The sequence below is a fragment of the Plutella xylostella genome, chromosome 23 (assembly GCF_932276165.1).
Source record: "Plutella xylostella chromosome 23, ilPluXylo3.1, whole genome shotgun sequence".
NCBI classification, from domain to species: domain Eukaryota; kingdom Metazoa; phylum Arthropoda; class Insecta; order Lepidoptera; family Plutellidae; genus Plutella; species Plutella xylostella.
Window position 1 is genome coordinate 140,210 of NC_064003.1, and position 21,041 is coordinate 161,250.

General features: G+C 36.0%; 1 protein-coding gene across 1 annotated transcript in view; it reads right to left on the bottom strand.

The window, feature by feature from the left end:
* The window catches only part of LOC105389316 (armadillo-like helical domain-containing protein 3), a 30,825-nt gene that overhangs the window by 9,018 nt on the left and 766 nt on the right, over window positions 1–21,041 (bottom strand). The window contains exons 2-7 of the mRNA XM_048629438.1: window positions 20,813–20,973; window positions 20,231–20,398; window positions 19,495–19,603; window positions 19,224–19,400; window positions 586–718; window positions 225–304 (exon numbers count right to left, since the gene is read on the bottom strand). Of these exons, the coding sequence (XP_048485395.1) occupies window positions 225–304; window positions 586–718; window positions 19,224–19,400; window positions 19,495–19,603; window positions 20,231–20,398; window positions 20,813–20,973 (828 nt within the window). The remainder of the gene's footprint in view (window positions 1–224; window positions 305–585; window positions 719–19,223; window positions 19,401–19,494; window positions 19,604–20,230; window positions 20,399–20,812; window positions 20,974–21,041) is intronic.

Consider the following 21,041-nt stretch of genomic DNA (forward strand, 5'->3'; position numbering starts at 1 on the left):
CTCGTAATTATATATGTATACTACTGACACCCATGAAAAGTACGTACAGCAGTATTACTATTTATGGTAAATTGTAAACCAGAAATAAAGATGGTCCTAAAATTGAACCTTGAGGAACACCGATACTTATACGACTATCCTGACTGATCCGACTGACGACCTTTAACTTCAATAAGACTTTATTCATTTGATTTTAAGGTCACAATACAATGTGGAGTGCTCACCAGTACTGGAAGAAGGTGACGAGCAGGTTGCTGGGCTGGTCGCTGTCCAGCGCCTGGATCTGCGCCATGTTCGGCGGACTCTGCAATACATCAGATGACGTTTTAGGCCTAGAATACTTGGTTATATTAGTGGTTAAATATTTTATTTTGATGTAATTATTATCGTCCGTTCTCGATTTGGGCAGCTACTGTCCCGTCTACTGACATAGTGTGTTTGGCAGTTAGGTGGCTACTGTCCACACCACTGTCATGTCCACTGTCCCAACTACTGACCTGGTGCGTCTGCAGCGTGTCCAACGGCGCGAGCGGCTACTGTCCACGAGTCCACCCCACTGTCCGATTTTTTGTCCCATCCACTGACCTGGTGCGTCTGCAGCGTGTCGGGCGGCGAGGGCGGCGCGGAGGCGGCGGGCGCGTGCGCTAGTGTCGACATCAGGTTGCGGTTGAGGTGCGCCGCGCTGTACAACGCCAGTAGCATGCCGTCCGACTCGCTTCTGTGTGAGAAGGTAATGTTTATGTTATCACGTTTCACACTCGTCAGAAACATGGCGTTAGATCTGTGTAACAAGGTCATTTTTATCTTTTCACGTTTCACACTCATCAGAAACAAGGGATCAGACTCCCATCTGTGTAACAAAGTAATTTTTATATCATCACGTTACACACTCGAGCATGATTGGCATTCGAGTGCTTCTTTTAGCAATAGTGTAGTCCCGTAACCAAACTCTCAAAGCAGTGCCACTGATTAGTAAAATGAAATTACGTGCAAGAGGCGCTGCAGCAGTAACTTTTAATTTGACTTGGCCTCATCAATTTTAGCATATGCAATTGTGCACCCTATTTTCTGTACGTGAAGTAGACAGATATGCAAAAATGAATGTTGTTAAAAGAATGATGTTGTTCTAACTTGAGGTCTACATTCGTTACAGCTAAATCGACATTTATAATAATAATAATAATAATAAAGCCTTTATTCAATCATAAGTTTTACATGCATTGACATTAGTTTAAAGAATTATTGCCAAACAATTAATCATAATCATGCAAATATTGACAATGCAAACAAATTATTCAATACAAATTAACAGTTTAAATAAATTGAGTACATTAATACATTACATTTACATTAATAATAATAAAAAATTATTTACACTATCATGCAAAGTATCAAATATAAAATATGTCGTGGTTGTATAATTCAATTAAGTACTTTACATTCTATTAATATCTAATTAAATCAATGAAAATTTACCATTAAATATTATGCAACTCAAACAATACTTAACACAATAATATCATTAATTTATATTCACTTAAAAATTATGTCACATTCATTTAAGGCTGTCACTAAAGCTGGAAGAAAATCAGAATCTGTCAAATCTAGTGAGGGGGGGTTGAGGTATGCGGGGCGTTCTACGGACAATGACATGAAATTTTAACATAGTACTCGAAAACATAAAAGTGAAGACATGCCACTTTGTTAAAAATATACTAAGTAAGTAATATTGTTTTGTGATACGAAAATATTTATTTTTATTTGAAAGTATTTTTAATATTTAATAATTAATTATATATAAAGTCGTACCCGTGCCGATATTTATACAGGTTGTTGCAAAAAGGGTTTAATACTATGCCGAAACCTACGTGTGCAGCATGTTATTGATGTTATTTCTAAGCCAGGAAATGAAATCAGAATGTAAAAAAATCGCGAAAATATTATCAGAGTTTAATAGTTCAGGGTGTTGTATTAAACTCTGCCCCCGTGTAATAAAAAAAGTATAGTTAGCCGAAAGGGCGTTACTCAGGGGTCACTCTGAAAAACTTTTATCCTACGTAATTTTTTATATTCATGAAAAAAACGCTTCTTCATATAATTTTTTTTTGGTCACGTGACCTTTTAGTTAGACGACCTGTTTTTTTTTGGTGTTTCAAAAGCAGAACAGTAGTTTGCAGAACTCTGCATATACAGGGTGTCACAAAAGGTTACGTAGCTGGCAAAGGGATATGGGGAGGTCACCAGAAAAATAATAACATGTAAGTACCCCCGCAAGGGAGTACATTAGTACAAGGCGAGAGTGTGTATTTTTTTTTTTAAGTACTTATGTGTATTTGGGATATGATAGAAATAATATTTTTGTTTCTTAAAAACCAAAAAATTTACACCTTGCTGCGCTCTTTTGCTCACTGTAAGTACACCTACAAATATTGCTGTATTAAAAAAAACGGTTTTGTTATAACGATTATAAAAAAAAAGTTATTTTCATGTCAAGGAGTCATTTACCTAATTACGATTTCACTCAACAGCAGGTGAACTGAAAAAATAAGTTCTAGTTCTATCATCACTTTAGATCGCAAACATTGTAACTCCACTTTTCTCGGCGAAAAGTACTCTTTGGTGTCAATAGAAACGTTTTTTGAATTCACATGTTTTCCTCTTTATTCGAAAAAAAAAACAGTATTCCGCATTTTACCATTTGTTTTCCTCTAAACCCCAAACCGTGATTTTTAAACAAGAAAACTTAGTAATTATACCCTTTATTCTCATATACAACGTGCGATGTAGGCGAACGTGAACGAAAACTATGCAATAAGCCTTTGTTTTTATTACTACTTTAGTAAATTACAATAACATACTCAACAATGTTAATTTTTTTTTGCAATGTTATGTTGTTAAATTAAGATCTAATATTTTATTAACATGAAGTTACTTTCAACTTTTTTTGCATCTATGCGTCGAATCACAGCATGACAGCTGCTGCAGCTTCTTGCTGTCCTGTCCTCCAACCAATCCCACCAGTACTGCAGGTTGCGTCGAATACGAGCCATTCTCTTCGACTTGACAAGACAGGTGCTCCCGGAAGGATCATAGATCGCACGGAACCCGTACCGTATAGAGGCAACGGACTCCTTTGCAACAGCCCCCCAGATTCGGAAGTAGCCCATGCACTGCATGGCGAGCACAGCTGCAGCAATTTTTTCGTAATGAATCATTGGGATGTCATCCCCGAAGGAGGCTCTCAGCCTACCTCACGACCTGTGTGACATTAGAAAAATGCACTGTGCTAACGCCGTTTGCGAGCTTGATTTGCAGGACCGCGTTGTATGCCAAGTTCCACAGCAGAGGGGTCCAAGACCTACCGCTGTGGAACTCCGCAACTGAACTTCTTCAGTGAAAACAAACCCTCTCTTTTCGCATCCTTAATGTACTTGTTAGACACGTATGACCTCTGTCAATTTTCTGCAGATAAGAAGACAAGTGATGGTATACAAGAGCCGCCCTAAAGGTTCGCCCTCTAGGGGATAGAGTTGAACGCGGTTACTATTTTTAAGCAAACAGCCAGCGCAACAACTCGCCCGTGGTTCTTATCCTGCTCCGACAGTGAACGAACGCAAAGTATTGTACCCACTATTCGAATCCGCATTTCGGATGCCAAACTGACTGTCCGAAAGGTCGAAACCGTACCACCACAGAGGTATGACTCGTTCGAAGAGCTTATCAGGCTCTTACAGCAATCAGATGTGTCGGTACACTGAAAGATAATCTACAGGCCTGCTTTATTTATTTAGGAGCACTAATGGCCTCCTTTCAGTCATTGAGTCACTGGCACTCAGGCTGCGGTTGAACAGGAAGATAGACTGTCTAAACAAATAATTTTTAGGCTAGTTAAAAAAAACTTTAGGTGGGTAGTATGCCAACTAGAACTACAAATAAAACAGTATTTTTGTCTCCTCTAAAATTTGGTCACGAGGAGTTACGATGATTACGATCTAAGGTGACGCTGACGATATTTTATACAAGGTATTGAAAAAAGGGTATAAAGCTTAGCCAAAAGTGGATTTAGGTGCCATTCTGATCCACTTTTCTTCTACAATTTTGAAAATTCACGTAACAAAACCTTTTACATAGACACTTATTCGATCACGTGACTTTTTACTATAGAGACCGAATTTATTTTTCGAGAATTTCCAAAACTTGGAGAACAAAAGTTGTTCAGAATAACCCCTGAGTCAAACCCTTTCGGCACAGTATACCCTTTTTGCAACATCCTGTACAGGTAATATCAGGTTTATAAAAGACCTGGGCCTGTAGAGTGAGATTCGGCATGGGGAGTCATAATTTATAGATCTTTTAGGTTGCAGTGGCGAATGGGCACTGGTAGCCCTGCCCTTTTCTATAACTATAACTATAGGTAATTTTATGGCAATTTAAAAATGGTATAACATTTATCTATTTGAAAAAATCATTAAAAATATACATTACCTATCACCCTAATTTAAAAAAAAAATTCAGCCCTTACTTTAAACTTATAACACCCCTCTATTTCCTTCAGGGGTTAAAAAACCTGTGTATTTAATATTTTCTTATGAGTTTTTTTTTTTAAACTAGGCTCTTACATAGTTGTACATAATATTATGCGGTATTTTATTCCACTTGTAACGCATAAAATTCATAGCTACAGTAAACATTTCATTTTTTTCATGGCGAGATACAGTCGCACTTAACCGCTTTTTTGCAAAGCTTGTTAAATAGATTTAAAAAATTATGTAAATTTTAGATCTTCAATTTTTAAAAATACTTACTTATTTTTAACAACCTGTAGTGTACAGACTACCACATCTTAAAATATATATATTTTTAATTAACTACGGTTTTGGTTTCAAATAAAACAAATTATGAACTTACTTTTCAACACCCTGTATATTGTGTAGCTTACCTACCATACACAACCGTTAAAATAAAATAAATTACACCTCAGAATATAAACAGGCTCGCGCTTTGGCATACTGCATTGACCGTATAGTTCTTATTCGGAGAATCTAATAAGTGTCATTATGTGCAATGTTTACCTTTATCTATGCATCTGTAACTCTATAGTAAAAAATGTAAACAAATCGAAAAGGCGAAATGTTTTATAAGAATTTTCGGCTTTTCTGCATCTAAAATGATTAGAAAATTAACTTTCCATAGCAAATGCATATGTATTATAATATTTGCAGTCATCATTTGTTGATTTAATCAGTTTTTGTGAAATATTTGATTAAAAATAAAATGGCGTGGGTATCGCTCCTAACAGGCCGCCACCAGGGCGACGACTGAAGAAATCTGAAATCTGTCACGGTGTCATCATTTTTAAACCGGAATTTATTAGTTTTTTGCAAAAAAAGTTGACTTCTGGTCCATTAAATCCAACTCTTTAAGGTAACTTTGTTAAGAATTTAATTACCTACACATACATATAAGATTCCATGAAAATGGGCCCTCTGATTTCGAGGGTTTTTTCATAATAAGTCAAAAAATGGCAAAAGACATGGTGTGTTTGCAATATTTTTTAACATACTTATTATAATCCTGCACCAATTTATAAGCAACTAACATGTTCAGTATACCCTCTGCTACAAAATATATTTTTATCAATGTGATAGAAGCCACCGTTTTTCCAATCTAATCAAGTATATCAAGCCGACTTTAGCATTTTAGCTTTAGGGATCCCCTTAAGTCCTTTATAGGACATGGTAGGCCTCTCACTGAATCTATCAGTGAGGTTTGGTCTAATCACCCGTGCTGACCAGACTTGACTGGGTGATGTGTTGGAGCTAGAGATACCGTTTCTGTTCTCTGTTACTAATTTTGAGCAATGAAGTCTTTTGACATCCAGTTCCACAAGTTCCTGTTTGGGGCTAGTCTCCACCATAATGAGTTGAACTTCCTTAACTCATCAGTCCATCGCATCAGCGGCCTGCCGACCTTGCGCTGTCCATCTCTAGGTGTCCATTCAGTTGTGAGACGTGTCCATCTGTTGTCGTTAGTTCTCATTATGTGTCCAGCCCATTGCCACTTCAATTTTCTTATTGTGGTGATGACGTCTGTTACTCTTGTGCGTTTTCTTACTTCCTCGTTCCGTAATCTATCTGATTTTCTTACGTTCAACATACTGCGCTCCATTGCTCGTTGATTGACTGATAATTTAGTTTTGTGTCTTTCTGTGGGTGCCCATGTTTGAGCGCCATACGTCATTGCTGGTAGAATACAAGCGTTAAACAATTTCCTTTTAATGGAAATGTGGAGATCAGACTTAAATATATGCTTAAGAGCCCAATATTTTTTCCAGCCAATATTTACTCTTCTTTCCACTTCTTTATCCAGTCTTTTAATGAATGACATCATCTGCCCTAAATATACGTAATCATTCACATATTCTAGTTCTATTCCTTTTACTCGTATAGGTTGTCTCGTGCTGTTCGTCATTATTTTCGTTTTACTTTCATTGAGTTGGAGGCCTGTAGACTCTATAGCGGCTTGGAAGTCTGCAATTATTTCTTGCAGTTCACTCGCATTCTCAGAAAAGAAGACAATATCATCCGCAAATCTTAAGGCTGTCAATTTATACCCATTTATTGATATTCCTTTTGAGCCCCAATCGACGGATCTAAACGCTTCCTCAAGTAATGCTCCAAACAAAAGTGGGGGGTTGACTCCTGCGGGTTGACTGGCAGAAAATGCTTTTAGCGTTAAGTCCACCCTTTGTACTTTTATTTGTAATATTTGTACAATAAAGAGTTAAATAAAAATAAAATAAATAAAAAAGGATCTCCCTGTTTTACTCCTCTCTGAATTGACAACATTTCAAAATTTTATACAGTTGAAATTCGAAAACCATTTAGAGATATGGCTCTAATATTCACAAAAAAAAAAGTTTCCGATTTTTCTTTTGATTTATTTCAGAGAAAAACATAAAAATCTAAATTATCATTCGTGACACCACGATGTGGCATAATAATTAAACGGGCTTTTACTTCTAAAACATAAACAACAAAAAAACATGTTATGTCACTTTGACAATGACAATGACAAACATCACTCAAATGTCTGTCACTTTTATGTGTCCTTGTCAATGACGGAAGTACGTGATTGGTCCTTGCCACAAAATAAAGTTGAAGTTGAAGCTGATTGGTCCTTGTTCATGTCAAGTTAATGTCATCCAACTTTTTTTTTTTAGGTTAGGCAGGCAACGAAAATATTTTTATCCCAAGCCTCGACGTGACGTCACTCATACTAAAAATATTTTGAACTTTGAAATCAAAAAAATATATTAAAACATAGAAATATTAAGAAATAAAAAAAATACGGGTCATCTAAATTTGTGATATCTCGTCGAAAATAAAATAAAATCGGTGAGCATTTTATTTGAAATGTTGTCAATTGGGAACATAGGACCTTCCGACTCTAGTTTTATTAGTGCTGTGCTTCTCTTGTAAACTTCCATGAGTATGCTTACATATTTTGCACTAACTCCTTGTTTTAGGAGTGCTTTCATTAAAAAATTCTGACTTATACTGTCGAACGCCTTTGTGAAGTCAATGAAGCATATGTAGAGACTTTTGTTGTATTCTGTATATTTCTCAATGATCATGTTCAAAGAATGCAGATGGTCTGTAGTTGAAAAGCCTCGTCGAAATCCGGCTTGGTCGACTGGTTGACTCTCATCAATGGTTTTGTAGAGCCTGTTCTTGAGTATGGTCATGAATAGTTTATACAGACAGCAAGATAATGTGATAGGTCTATAATTGTTGACATCCTTTTGGCAGCCCTTTTTATGTAATAGTTTTATTATTGATGTATGCCATTGTTTTGGTAAGACATTATTTTTCAGGATAGAGTTAAATATGTTTTGAATTGGATCTATAAGTACGTCTGCGTAGCATTTCAGTATTTCATTTGTTATTGAGTCTTTCCCCGTTGCTTTTTTGCTCTTTAGATTTTCAATAGCAAACCTAATTTCAGATTTGAGAATATATGGCAATTCATCTTGATCTTCAGTGCTTTGGATTTTCTCTACAATTGACTCTTCTTTGCTGGCATAGAGATTTCGGTAGAAGTCTGTTGCAATTCTAAGTATATCTTGTCTGGTTTTTGCGACTCTACCTTTTGTATCAGTTAATGTAAATGCAGACAGGTGGCGCCACCATTGCGTCAACAGCTGTTTTCTGTTGTGTAATTTGAATTTAAAGAATAAAATATAAATAAGTGCTAAAATCATCTACGAAGTGAACGAGTGGATACATACAGTTCTACAGGTCATCATATTATGGAGTCAACTCAGCGTGATTCACTGTAGAAACAGAATTAACAAACATAAACTGAAAGTGAAAGTGTCGGCTACGGATTTAACTATGGATAAAAATTAATATGTAAGTGCTAAACACATACAGTATAAAATTACAGTCACAGTGAAACAGTGTTAAATGTATATTTCAACCTACATTTATGTGGTGTACAAAATAATAACCTAAAAAATTGCTACAAAAAATTCCAAGTCATTATTTTCACCTAAACTAGCAACAGCGCCATCTGTGGAGGAGTAGCTGCACGTCTATTGATTGGTAATAAGTTAATAGATCCAACACTAAAAGGTTCGGCTAGTGTCCACCAGAGGGCGGTATAAAAATATAGAGGCGAATTGTAGAGCCCAACTCCGAAGACTGGTAGAGCCTTCGTGATTGTAGAGAAAGACACAAACGACTGGTAGAGTCTTTCGGTAGAGATTTAGTATAGTAAAAAAAGGAAGGAAATATATTTAAATATAAAAAATAATGGATAATATTACTAGACGTACTAAGTCTCAGAAGTCCACATCAATGGATGACATTTCCATTATGAATCTGGATGAAAGTTCCTCTCTCCTTGATGCAACCATCAAAAGTTTGCCTGCTACAGGATACCTAAACACGTCAGGTTATTGTGAACTTAAAGATAAACTGTCTGCGGTGCAAAAGGAGTTAGAAAGCGCTCATGAAGAAATTGGTAACCTGAACAATGAAAACTTACAGTTAAAGCTGCAGATAACTGAAATGAATAAAAAACTTGATTTACTCGTTAAATTAACAACGCAACAGTCATCTTACAGTTCAACGCCAAAATGTAAATCAAATAAAACTCCTGCAAATCGAAACAAAAGAAGTCTCACCAAAAGAAATATTCTATCAAATGAATTAAACTTAACTCAGGAACTCGTATCACAAGACAAAAGGAGTCGATCGATATCAAATGAATCACCCACTCAAGTTGCGCCAAAAGAAACTTCCATATCCTATTCAGAGATAGAGGCTTATGATAAAAATGTCAGAAGAATCCAAGAATTGCAAGAGAAAGGGAACGGTAATGACTTATTTATTCATAAAAGTCACGAGATAGAGATTAGTCCGTGCGACCGCAACCCATTACCCAATGAGCATGAAAGTATAGGATTTATGGAATCTCAAGAAATCAATGTAACCAAAAAAAACATTGCTCATTCGTCCACGTTCAAGAAAAATAAAATACAAATCTTGGGGGATCAAACGTGCCTTGGATTGTCACAAAAATTAAGGGAGACAAGAAAAAATAAATGGAATGACAAGTATGCTGTTATTGGTTACAGCAAACCTCAAGCCTCCGCTATAGATATTTTAAGCAGCGTTGATAATATCATAAAACATTCAAATAGTAATGATATTATTGTCTTGTCTCTCGGATCAAATGATAAAGATCCCTATCAATTTGTTTTTGAATTGTGTAATGCCTTGTATAGATTGCAAAAATTCAGAGTTTTGGTCCTTAGTATAGCAAATAGCGAATATATAAACTCAGATATGCAAAACCGTTATGTAAAATTATTATGTAAACATTACAAATATGCAAAATTCATTGATGCTGATGAAATGGACCGTGACACTCTATGCTTTAAGCTAAATATAGAGATAGATAGTTTGGATTATGACCTTCAATTCATAAACTGTGTCAAACATAAAAATTTGAAACCAATTAAACCCGTAAAAGAATATAAAAAAGGTACTATACCTTATTTACTTAACAAACTAAAAAACAAATCACAAATGCATCGGCACGAAACCCCTTCGAAAGAATTAGTGTACAGGGATTTAAAAACCAAAATGGTTCCTAAGTCATCGCAAAAGCTTAAAGTTGGGTCCATACCATACTATTATTTGTTTGGCAAACACCTAAGTAAACGTAAAACCAACGATGAACTTAACAAGAAGCAGGATATTCTGCAACAATCCAAGGAAAGTTTAACTCAGGGACAATCAGAGATAAATGAATCGTCAGCTAATTTTCCCCAGCATCCAATGGTCGCCCGAAAAACTTAATAAATCGTAGTGAAATTGCGCACATTAACATACAAAGCCTCAGTCAAGCAAAATTACCACAGTTGGAGGTTTGGCTCAACAGTGAAGAAGGTAAAACAGTTGTAGTCCTTTGTATTTCTGAACACCATAAAAGAGAAGAAGATTTACAACTTATAAATATATCGGGATTTATATATGCATCTAGTTTCTGTCGTACAAAAAATAAAAGCAAAGGAGGTGTATGCATCTTTGTGAGAGAAAATGTGTTATTCAAGGAGGTGCCAAAAATAAAAGAAATGTCCATTCCATACATATTTGAGGTGTGTGCAATTGACTTAAACGGAACATACATTACTTGTATTTATAGGCCAAAATCGAAATATAATGATAACTTCATAAATAATATGGATGATTTATTGTGTAAGATCAACAAACATAAAAACCGTAAGATGATAATCTGTGGGGACTTTAATGTGGATACATTGATACTTGATGCAGAGGCGAATGCGTTTTTGAGCCTATTGGAGACATTTAACTTAAAAAAACTAATTCATGAACCTACTCGCATTACGCATCATAGTCAAACCTGTATAGATAATATAATATCAAATGTGGAGCTAACCGGGGCAAAAGTTATAGAAATCGCTCTCTCTGATCATAGTCTGCAATATGTAAATCTAGATATTCCGTTTAAACAGAAATTAAATTATTATATTCTAACGAGAAATTTGAAACCCGATAACTTAGAAAGACTTAAACAGTTTCTATTCTCTGTTTCGTGGGATAAGGTTTACAATGCAACTGATTGTAATATAGGATTTGACATATTTCATAACATATTAACGAATGCTTTTGAGAAGTACTGTCCTGAAATTAGGGTGAAAAATAAATATACAAGTAGAGATACTGGATGGATGACGCCTGGAATAAGAAAGTCCTGCGAAACGAAACGGGATTTGTTTATTAAGGCAAAGCATAACACAAATAAAGAACAGCATGCTCATTATAAAAGATATTGCGCAATACTGAAGAGGGCTGTTGATTTTGCTAAACGGTCTTACAACGAAACAAAAATTTTAAATTCCGAGGACAAGGTAAAGGCCACTTGGAATTTGATCAACAAAAATATTAAGGGCAGTTCCTCATTCGAAGTCAATAATTTTGTGGGATTAAATGATGGTACTAAAAAAATCGCATGTATCAGTGAGGCTCCAAATTTCTTCAGTGATTTTTTTGCATCTACATCAAGTGAAAGCGAAAAGCAAATCGATAGTTCTCAGGCTCTACCAGAACTACCCCCTTTTGTCACTGCCTCGATGTTTATACGACCGATGGAAATGGAAGATATTCTTGCGACAGTTAAGAACTTGAAAAACAAGAAGTCAAGCGGGTACGACAATTTACCTGCAATAGTCATTAAATATATAATTGAGGCTATCGCTGGTCCATTGCTCTTTCTTGTAAATATGTCTCTGTCTACAGGGATATTTCCGAATAAATTAAAGAAAGCTAACGTAATACCGATCCATAAGAAAGATGATTAACTAAATGTCAACCACTATCGACCTGTTTCTTTATTAATCACTCTATCAAAAATTTATGAAGGGATTATGGCTAGTAAACTTAGATTGTTCCTTGTAGAAAATAAAATACTGGCAAAAGAGCAGTTTGGTTTTCAGAAAGGATGTTCCACGACCGATGCTCTATTTGACTTAACAGACTTTGTATCCGAAGCATTAGACACAAGGAAAAATGTTTCTGCAGTTCTGCTTGACTTGTCAAAGGCTTTTGACCATGTTGAACATAATACCATGCTCACAATCTTGGATAGATATGGAGTACGAGGTATCGTAAACGACTGGTTCAGGTCATACTTGGAAAATAGAGAACAAAGTGTCATTCTAAATATCCTTGATGACAAAAAAACCTTAAAAAAGATAGAATCAAACCCCCTTATTCATAGAGAAGTTACAAAACGTTTTAACTAATAAACTGTTTTGTCCCTCTCCAACAAAGAACAATTTGTTCTTTGACAGAGAGGGACAAAACAGTTTATTAGTTAAAACGTATTGTAACTTTTCTATGAATAAGGGGGTAAGTCTTCAAATATACAAATGGGTGTGCCACAAGGAAGCATATTGGGTCCTATTTTGTTCCTTCTCTATGTGAATCATCTACCTCATATTGTCAATGATAAGGTAATAATGTTTGCGGATGATGTTTCTGTTTTTTTTAAATTCAACAAAAACGCACAAATTGATATGGGGAATGTTATTGCGACGACAATTAAAAATGTAATATCATGGTTTAAAAATCTAAATCTCAAAACAAATATAAGCAAAACAAAAATGCTTCACTTCAGGAACTATAACGCTCAAAAAAGTGATTTAGTAATTGATACAGGGGACTCAATTATTGAAAGTGTACCATACGCCAAGTTTCTGGGAATTGTTATTGATGAGCATTTAAACTGGAAAAAGCATATCGAGATGCTAGTGAATCGTCTAAGCAGCTTTTGCTACGCCCTTAGATCTCTATCATACATCTCTACAAACAGAGCTTGCCTTCAATCATACTTTGCATTCTTCCAATCTAGAGTCCTGTATGGATTAGCAGTATGGGGTGGCAGTGTACATATAGAAAACATTTTTCTCCTTCAGAAACGCTGTGTACGTATTCTGGCTGGTTTGAAATCGAATAGGGAGTCCTGCAGAGAGTCTTTTATTAAATTAAAAATTCATACAATCACAGCACTGTATGTCATTGAGCTATGTAAGCTAATCAAGAGGTATCCAGCGAAGTTCCTTTCGAGAGTGCAGGGCCCGAGCAACCGACTCAATGAGAAATTTAAATATGATTTAGAAGTTCCACAGAGTAGAACCGCCACATACTCTCGATCGGTCAAGCTGGCGGCAATAAAAGTTTTTAATAACCTACCGGAGGAACTTAAGGCATTGCAAGGAACTAAATTTTTCAATGGGCTAAAAGAATATTTGCTAGTGAATTGTCCCTACAGCATCAACGAATTTTGTAATTTAAATAAATAATCTGACAGTTTAGATGTTAAAGATATCAGGATTTATTATATAGTTAATTAAGTATATATAATTTTTTTATTGATTTTATTGTATGAATTGGTGTAATTTAATGTAAATTGTAAATACAAATAATTATTTCATTATTTAACATGATTATATTGTTATTAAAATTGAAAATGCATCTATGAAATTATGTCGCATTGTAAGCTATATTTTAAGGGCCCGTACAGGGTGACGTGCCGCGCCAATTTTGGGTTTTCAATGCTCTTCACACAGCACACGCAGTGACACGCACACATGTAAGTTTGCACAGTGGGTCGATAAACTTTTACTCGCCAACTTTATTGACAATTATGTTCAAGTACATTTTGGGTGATTTTAGGGTAAGTAAGTATAATTCTTACTTACACTGGTAGGCACCAGGAAAGAGTAGAAATTAATAGGGGTGCCACTTTACTCTATACTCGGAACCCGATTAGCTTTCTCAAACAAATGTGGTATTTACTTGTAGAAAGGTAACTACAAGTATTAAAGTGTAGATAATAAGTTTCGGGCATTCTCCAGCCAACTGAACCCCGAAGCAAAGTAAATACATAGTGTCGCAAAAGGGCTATACTAAGCCAAAAGGGGATGACTCAAGGGGTCATTCTGAACAACTTTTGTTCTACGAGATTTGCAAATTCGCGAAAAAAAATATTCGTTTTCCATGGTAAAAAGTCACATGTCCAACAAAGTTAATTTCCAAAACTCGTAGAGCAAAAGTTCAGAATGACCCCCTGTCTTACTCCTTTTTACCGGACTGCCGAAAGAGGAGGGTAATGTTTTTTGATTGTATGTATGTAGACGACCGAATGGCGTAGTGGTTAGTGACCCTGACTACTGAGCCGATGGTCCCGGGTTCGATTCCCGGCTGGGGCAGATATTTGTTTAAACACAGATATTTGTTCTCGGGTCTTGGATGTGCCCGTAAAATGGCAATAGGCCCGCCCCCTATTACATTGGGACTAACATACACTCTGGCGAAAAGTGGGTGCAGCAATGCACCTCTGCCTACCCCGCAAGGGAGTACATTAGTACAAGGCGTGAGTGCGTGTGTGTGTGTATGTATGTTTGTCTGTTTCTTTGTTCCCTCCTGTAGCCTAAACGGCTTGATAGATTTTGATGTATGAGGTATTGTTAGAAGAGTATTGATGGCGCGATGGTTATAGGCTATGTGACGTTCCATTAAAATGAACATAACGCCCTCTAGAGGACATAACGTGATGATCAAAAAAATAATAATTCAACTTTGCCGTGTAAGGTATCAAATGAAAGGGCTTGATTTTCACATTTTAAAAATATGCATATTGAAGTTATTTAAATAACAACACCAAAATTATTGAAATAAAAAATGATCATGAACTACTGACGTAAAATTTCATAAAATAAAAACAACTAAAAAGTTACAAATAAAAAAATACAATTATAAACAAACGAAAAACCCGACTGTACGCTAAAAACATGAAAACAAGTCCCAATGTTAATGGAAAGTATCGCAGGCGGGGACCAACTTGACCGCCACTCAAGGCCGTTTTCTAAGTAACATTCAGCTAAATGGTGAACCCTCTGCTGGTCCCCGCCTACGATACTTTCCATTAACATTGGGACTTGTTTTCATATTTTTAGCGTGCAGTCGGGTTTTTTGTTTGTTTATAATTTGTTTAGTACTATATACCGCTTTTTCAATACCTGTAAGTACATTTTTTGGTAGCAGCATAATATTTTTACTTAATTTTAGGGTTTCGAACGTCAAAAGAAAAAAAGCAACCGTTATAGGATCTCTTTGTTGTCCGTCTGTCACCGCCCTTTTTCTCAGAAACGGGTAAAGATATCAAGCTGATATTTCGCATAGATGGGGAGTAACCCAAAAAAAATATTATGGTACTCCCTGTCCCACACAAGTAAATTGGGGCTTATATTTTTTCCAGTTATTTTGATGTGTATCCTTTTTTTTCTTTGATGTTTTGTATAAGTATGTGTTTGTTTTCTTTAAATCTGTATTTTTTTTGTTGTTGCTGTCTATATGTCGAATAAATGTATCTTTATCTTCAAATCACGCCATCTATCGTTTGTTTTTTTTGTGGCTACTGTCTATAGAAGAAATTCCGTCATTGACAATTTTACGTTACGATTTTTTTTTTTTTTTTTTTTTTACATTTTCGTGGAGAACCAACAGCATTTTGTTAATAAATAATTATTACTTATGAACACATAACAACTTGATGCCATTAACAGAATGAACTTAGTAAACCCAGTAAACCTAACACATCCAGAGGAAAAATAAAATCTCTTTCTCTCTCTCTGAAAAACATACTTAATAGCCCATACTCGATGCTTTTAGCTATTAACATCTTTGAAATAAAATTGAGCCACCACCGTGTTACTGCCCTCATCAGATCCTCACGAGACCATACCTCAACCAGCACCAAGAGACTGTATTTTTGATCCCTAACCTAATGTTCGTGCGTATTGTCATCACTTAGATCCATTCGCTATATTCCTGCTCCTCATCAGACCTTTACGAGACTGTAATGTCACGAGAATATTGCACACTATCTAATTTAATTTAATGTATTGAATATACTGGAAGAATTATGCTTCCTCAATTTCAAATCAAATTATGTTGGTGTCATAAAAGTTGAAAAAGTGCAATGACAACCAATGTGCAGTGATTTTGTATCTGTACACGATAAGATCGCGAGCTGTCAGTGCTGCCTAAACCGACGTGACCCTTCTTTGGAGGCCAGCGGCCAACTGAGTCAAACGTCACTTGTGTTTATGATTTTATAACACAGAAAACCGCCATAGATATTTGTATGAAGATTTGAGGGAAAAAAATTGCTCAAGTTTGGGATTAATTTACACAAAATAAGTGTGTGTTTATTAAAAAACAAGGTATTTAGCGCCTAGTCCAAGCCTTTAACTTTATAATATGATAAAAATCATATGAAAATTCTTTATGATTACGACACAGTTGTTACAATACGGGAGTGTCATTTACTGGTTTTTCGTCATATTCTGAATTTAATTTACAGTTATCCATAAGCTTTTACTTAAATTCGAATGATTCAGCACCTAGCTAGACTCTTCGACTACCGGTGTGATTTTATTCAAGGCTGTAGAGCATCATTTACTACATAATTCTATGACAATGCCAACCCTCGATTGCCTATTGCCGACCCTTAAACTTAAATATTTATTCAGTGTTTGTCTTTTATCTGACCTTTTCAGACAACTAGATGATGTAATTGTAAATTAATTAGTTTATTTATGGTGCTAAAATTTATGTACTTATTTACAAACTTAATTCTATTTTTTTCAAAATATGTAATATAAATAATATATTGTGCTACACCCTAAGCGGTAAAATTACATTGAAACTAATTTACACTGTTTTGTACATACATCTAAGCAACCTACATGTAATTTATGGCAATAAAGAAACTGAACTGAACTGTAGAGATCATTTCTTTTCCTATCGATCTTTGTTTCTCTATCTCTCTAACTGATCCCGTAGTTCCCATAATTTCTTCGATTATTTTCAGGCTGTGAGTTTTCAGGTCTTTCCGGATACTACATCTTGCTTCTTTTTGTATTTTACTGAACTGAGTTCTTTCCAATCTGTTTTTGTTAGTTTTCCATTTAAGTTTATCTCTTTCATGAATTAATTTTTTGGTTTCTTCTGTGAATATAGTATTCAAAGGTTTTTTGTCTTCAACTTTTAGTTCTTCTTGCAATTGTTGTAGCAAGTTTTCTAGCTGGTCATACATTGTTTGCATCGACTTGTTGTTTTCGCCATGCATTGTGCTCTTTATCTGTTCTTTGTGTTTTTCCAATGGTGAAAAATGCATGATTCTTCTTGGATGGGACTTAATTCTTCTTGGTTGTTTTGTGTAAAGACATGCAATTACCGGTCTATGATCACTATTTATCTTGAACTTAGTTAGAACCTTCACGTTTTTTAATGTCCTTGTATTGTTAGCAAGGATGAAATCGATCTGGTGCTGGCTCCCATCAGGAGAAAGCCACGTCCACATTTTACCTTGCCTGGCTTTAAATAGGCTATTTGTAATTTTTAGTCCAAATTCTTGACAGAAAAGTACAAGTCTTTCCCCTCTGTCATTTCGTTGGCCGTAGTAGTAAGGACCCATAATATGATTTTCACATTCTTGTCGTTTGCCTATGTGGCTGTTAAAATCTCCTATGATATATACCTCTTGGGATTGGCTATCAGGGTATGCTTCAGAAATTTGTGAGTAAAATTTTTCTATATCTTCATCGCTGCTGTTGGTAGCTGTAGGGGCGTAGACTTGAATTATTCTCATTTTTCTTGTTCCTATTGTTAGGTCTAATGCTGCGACTCTATCAGATATATTGACATGTAGTTATTAATATACTTTTTCATTGATTTGTTTATTAAAAATCCAACTCCCCCAATACTTTTGTTTGAGCTAGTGTGATATAAGATACATCCATTTTTTAACTCTATCAATTTTTCGTGCTCTCTTCTAACTTCAGATATTCCAAAGATGTCCCATTGTATTTCCTCCAAAGCCATACATAATTCCGTTAGTCTATCTTCCTCTTTTAGTGTTCTTACATTTAAAGTTCCAATTAAAATATTATTACTCGTTTCCATTTTGTGATTTTCAGTATTTGTTTGAGTTTGTGATTGCTAATTATTACTGGTAGTAATTGGAGATTTTGTGTTTGACATATTGTTCTTATCAGATTTATTTTGTGGTGAAGGATGCGGTCCTTTTAAATAATTCATTGTATTGTCTTTCTTAATTGGTTCGGTAGAGGTCCTTGGGCTGTTTTTGTTGGTTGTAGAGCCATATGATAAAATACTTCGTTGGTAGTTATTATTTGAAGTATGTGGTTCAGATGGTTTTGTTTTCTTATATTTGGGTTCCTTCGTAGCGTTTGAATTTTTTATACTTTCATTTATACTGGTTCCTTGTGATGGGCTTTGTGAAAGCTGTCTTTTTTGCGTGTTTTTGCCGATGACGACCAGTTTATCAAATTTTAGTATGGCTCTATTTCCTTGCTCTATTTCTTGCTTTAAGAGAGGCTGTAATGAGTTTCTTAGTTCTTGTATTTTCTTTGGAAAATCTTCTTTTATGTATGTGTTAGTTCCATTGAGTTTTTTCTTGTTTTTTAATATTTCTATTTTTTTGCCTAGTGTAGTAACCGCAAATAATATATGCCTTGATTTTTGAGTTTTATGGCCAATCCTTTTTACGAACTCTATTTCGGTTTGCTTTAACTCTACATCTAAGTTTCCTTTCATAATACCGATTAATAAGGATTCTAGTTCATTGTATGATTTTTCTTCTTCTTTTATACCAAAAATTAGCAGGTTTCTCATTCTAATATGCTTTTCTATGTAGTCAATCCTTGCCTCTTGCTCTTTACTTTCCTGTTTAAGCTCATCGAATTCGGCATTTAAATTGTTAAATTTTTCATCGATATTTTGGTTTATGCTACTTGCTAAGTTTGACTCCATGTTATCAAATCGTGATGATATTTCTTTTAGTTTTGTATCGAAATCAAGTTTCATATTTTCAATGGCTTTTATAATATTTTGTTCCATTTTAGTGACACTTTATATACCTTCAAAATCGGATACACGCCCTCTATTAGAAATTCTCTGAAGTTTAGGACACAGGTAGGCGACTTGAAGTTCTTAAGTAGAAATCGACATTTAGCCAATGAAATCCTCATAGCAATACAATCTAACCGGTCCAAACGGAATTTGCTATCCATAATTTGATGGTTTTGATGTGTGACTCACCCGTTCTGCCCCCTGCGCGCGGGCGGCGCGTCGTCCCCCGCGAGGAACATGCCGCCCACCATGCTGGTGAGCGACGCCAGCCACCCCCCGCCCGCCGCGCCGCCCCCGCCCCCGCCCGCGCCCCCGAACGTCCACATCACGAAGTCGTTGAGAGAGGCTGTTATCACTTGCCCGAACCTGGGAGATATAGATAGAATATTCAATGTAAGTTATATTGGTTACAAAGCTACTAACACAAGTTACAAAGCTTATGCAGCACATGATATCATACCCGTTGAGCGCGAGCTCGTCGTCGAGGATGGACAGCTTGACGACGTAGGGGTTCCCGTCCTGCCGCTTGTACTCCACCAGCAGCATCAGCAGCATCAGCACCTCGTAGCCTGCCACACGAGAGGATTCATCATTCATCGTTGATTGAAAGAAGACTGTTTACTCTCTGCATTGCACACACAAAATACAGTTCTCCCATATTAATAATGCGCATGCAAATCTTCGCAAACTGTCGTATTCCCGGAAACATCCGAATCATTTAATCGTAAGAGCCTTAAACAATACACTTGGATTTTGCACCTTGTTTGAATCGGGACGCTCGGGAAATACGACCGTTACCGAACAAAGACGAAGATTTCTATGCGCATTATCAATTTTGGGGAACTGTACTAACTTGATTGTCCAAATTTAGAATCTACTACCTACTACCATTTCACGTGAATGCTGCAACATTACATACTCTTACATTTTAATATCCTACCAAGATAAAGAGATAAATAATTTTTGGGTGATGAATTGATGATGAAAGTGTGTTACTCTTTCACAAGAAACATACTTGCTATCTTTTATGAAATTTGGAGGAAGCTGACACTCTATATTAATACATAATTTATGCTAGATTTTGTCCACCAACCCGCACTAAATCCTTCCTTCTTCATGCCCCAGCAGTGGGGACGTGATGGGTAGTGATTGATGCTTTTAGTCATTGGTTAAGGTTACATGTATGTGTGTCTCACCATGTTGCTGCCTCTCCGTGGAAGTGCACAACAGCTGCACGAGCGGGTCGAAGAGGCAGTGCAGCATGAGGTAGTCCACCAGCGGGTTGTCGTCGATGTCGTCCGCGCCGGTGACGATGACCAGGAGCAGCTTCAGCACCATGGACTTGAGGCTGTCGGCTACGTCACCTGAGGGGTTAGTTATGTTGTTGTTAGTTTGGAATGGAATAGGATAGGAATTTGTGGCTACCAAAATATAAATGTTTCAGGCAATGAATAAAATATTGCTCCTAGAGGGCAGTAATGATGATGATGACTTGATGAGTCATAAATATGAAATATACATTATTCAGTCACCTCACTACCATACGAAGTGCTGTTTATAAATTTGTATGTTGCTGTTCCTATTATACGATTATATTATCTATAAAGCCTAGATGATGATTTAATAGTATTTGTTTCAGCACTTTGCCTTTCTACAGTTAGTTACTTTCTACTACTAGTTTTTACCTTTCTGTAGTAACTAACATTAGTTATAGATCAAAAGAAAAAGATTACTAGCAAGTAGAAATTAAAAAATACCAATACTTTTTCTTAACTTGCCTGATAATAAAGTGTGACAATGCTCCAACAGCTTCTGCATCCTCATATTAGCGTGCTCGGCGCCAATGAGCACCGCCTTGAGGTTGAGGGAGGGGTCCTGCGCTGCCTTCTGGTACATGGTGATGAGCAGCGCACTGAGGGTCTGCAGCGCAAACACCAACCTGGAAGGTGTGTTTAAATAATCGAAAAATTGCTTTTATAAATGAAGGTTCCATAAATTTCGTATGTT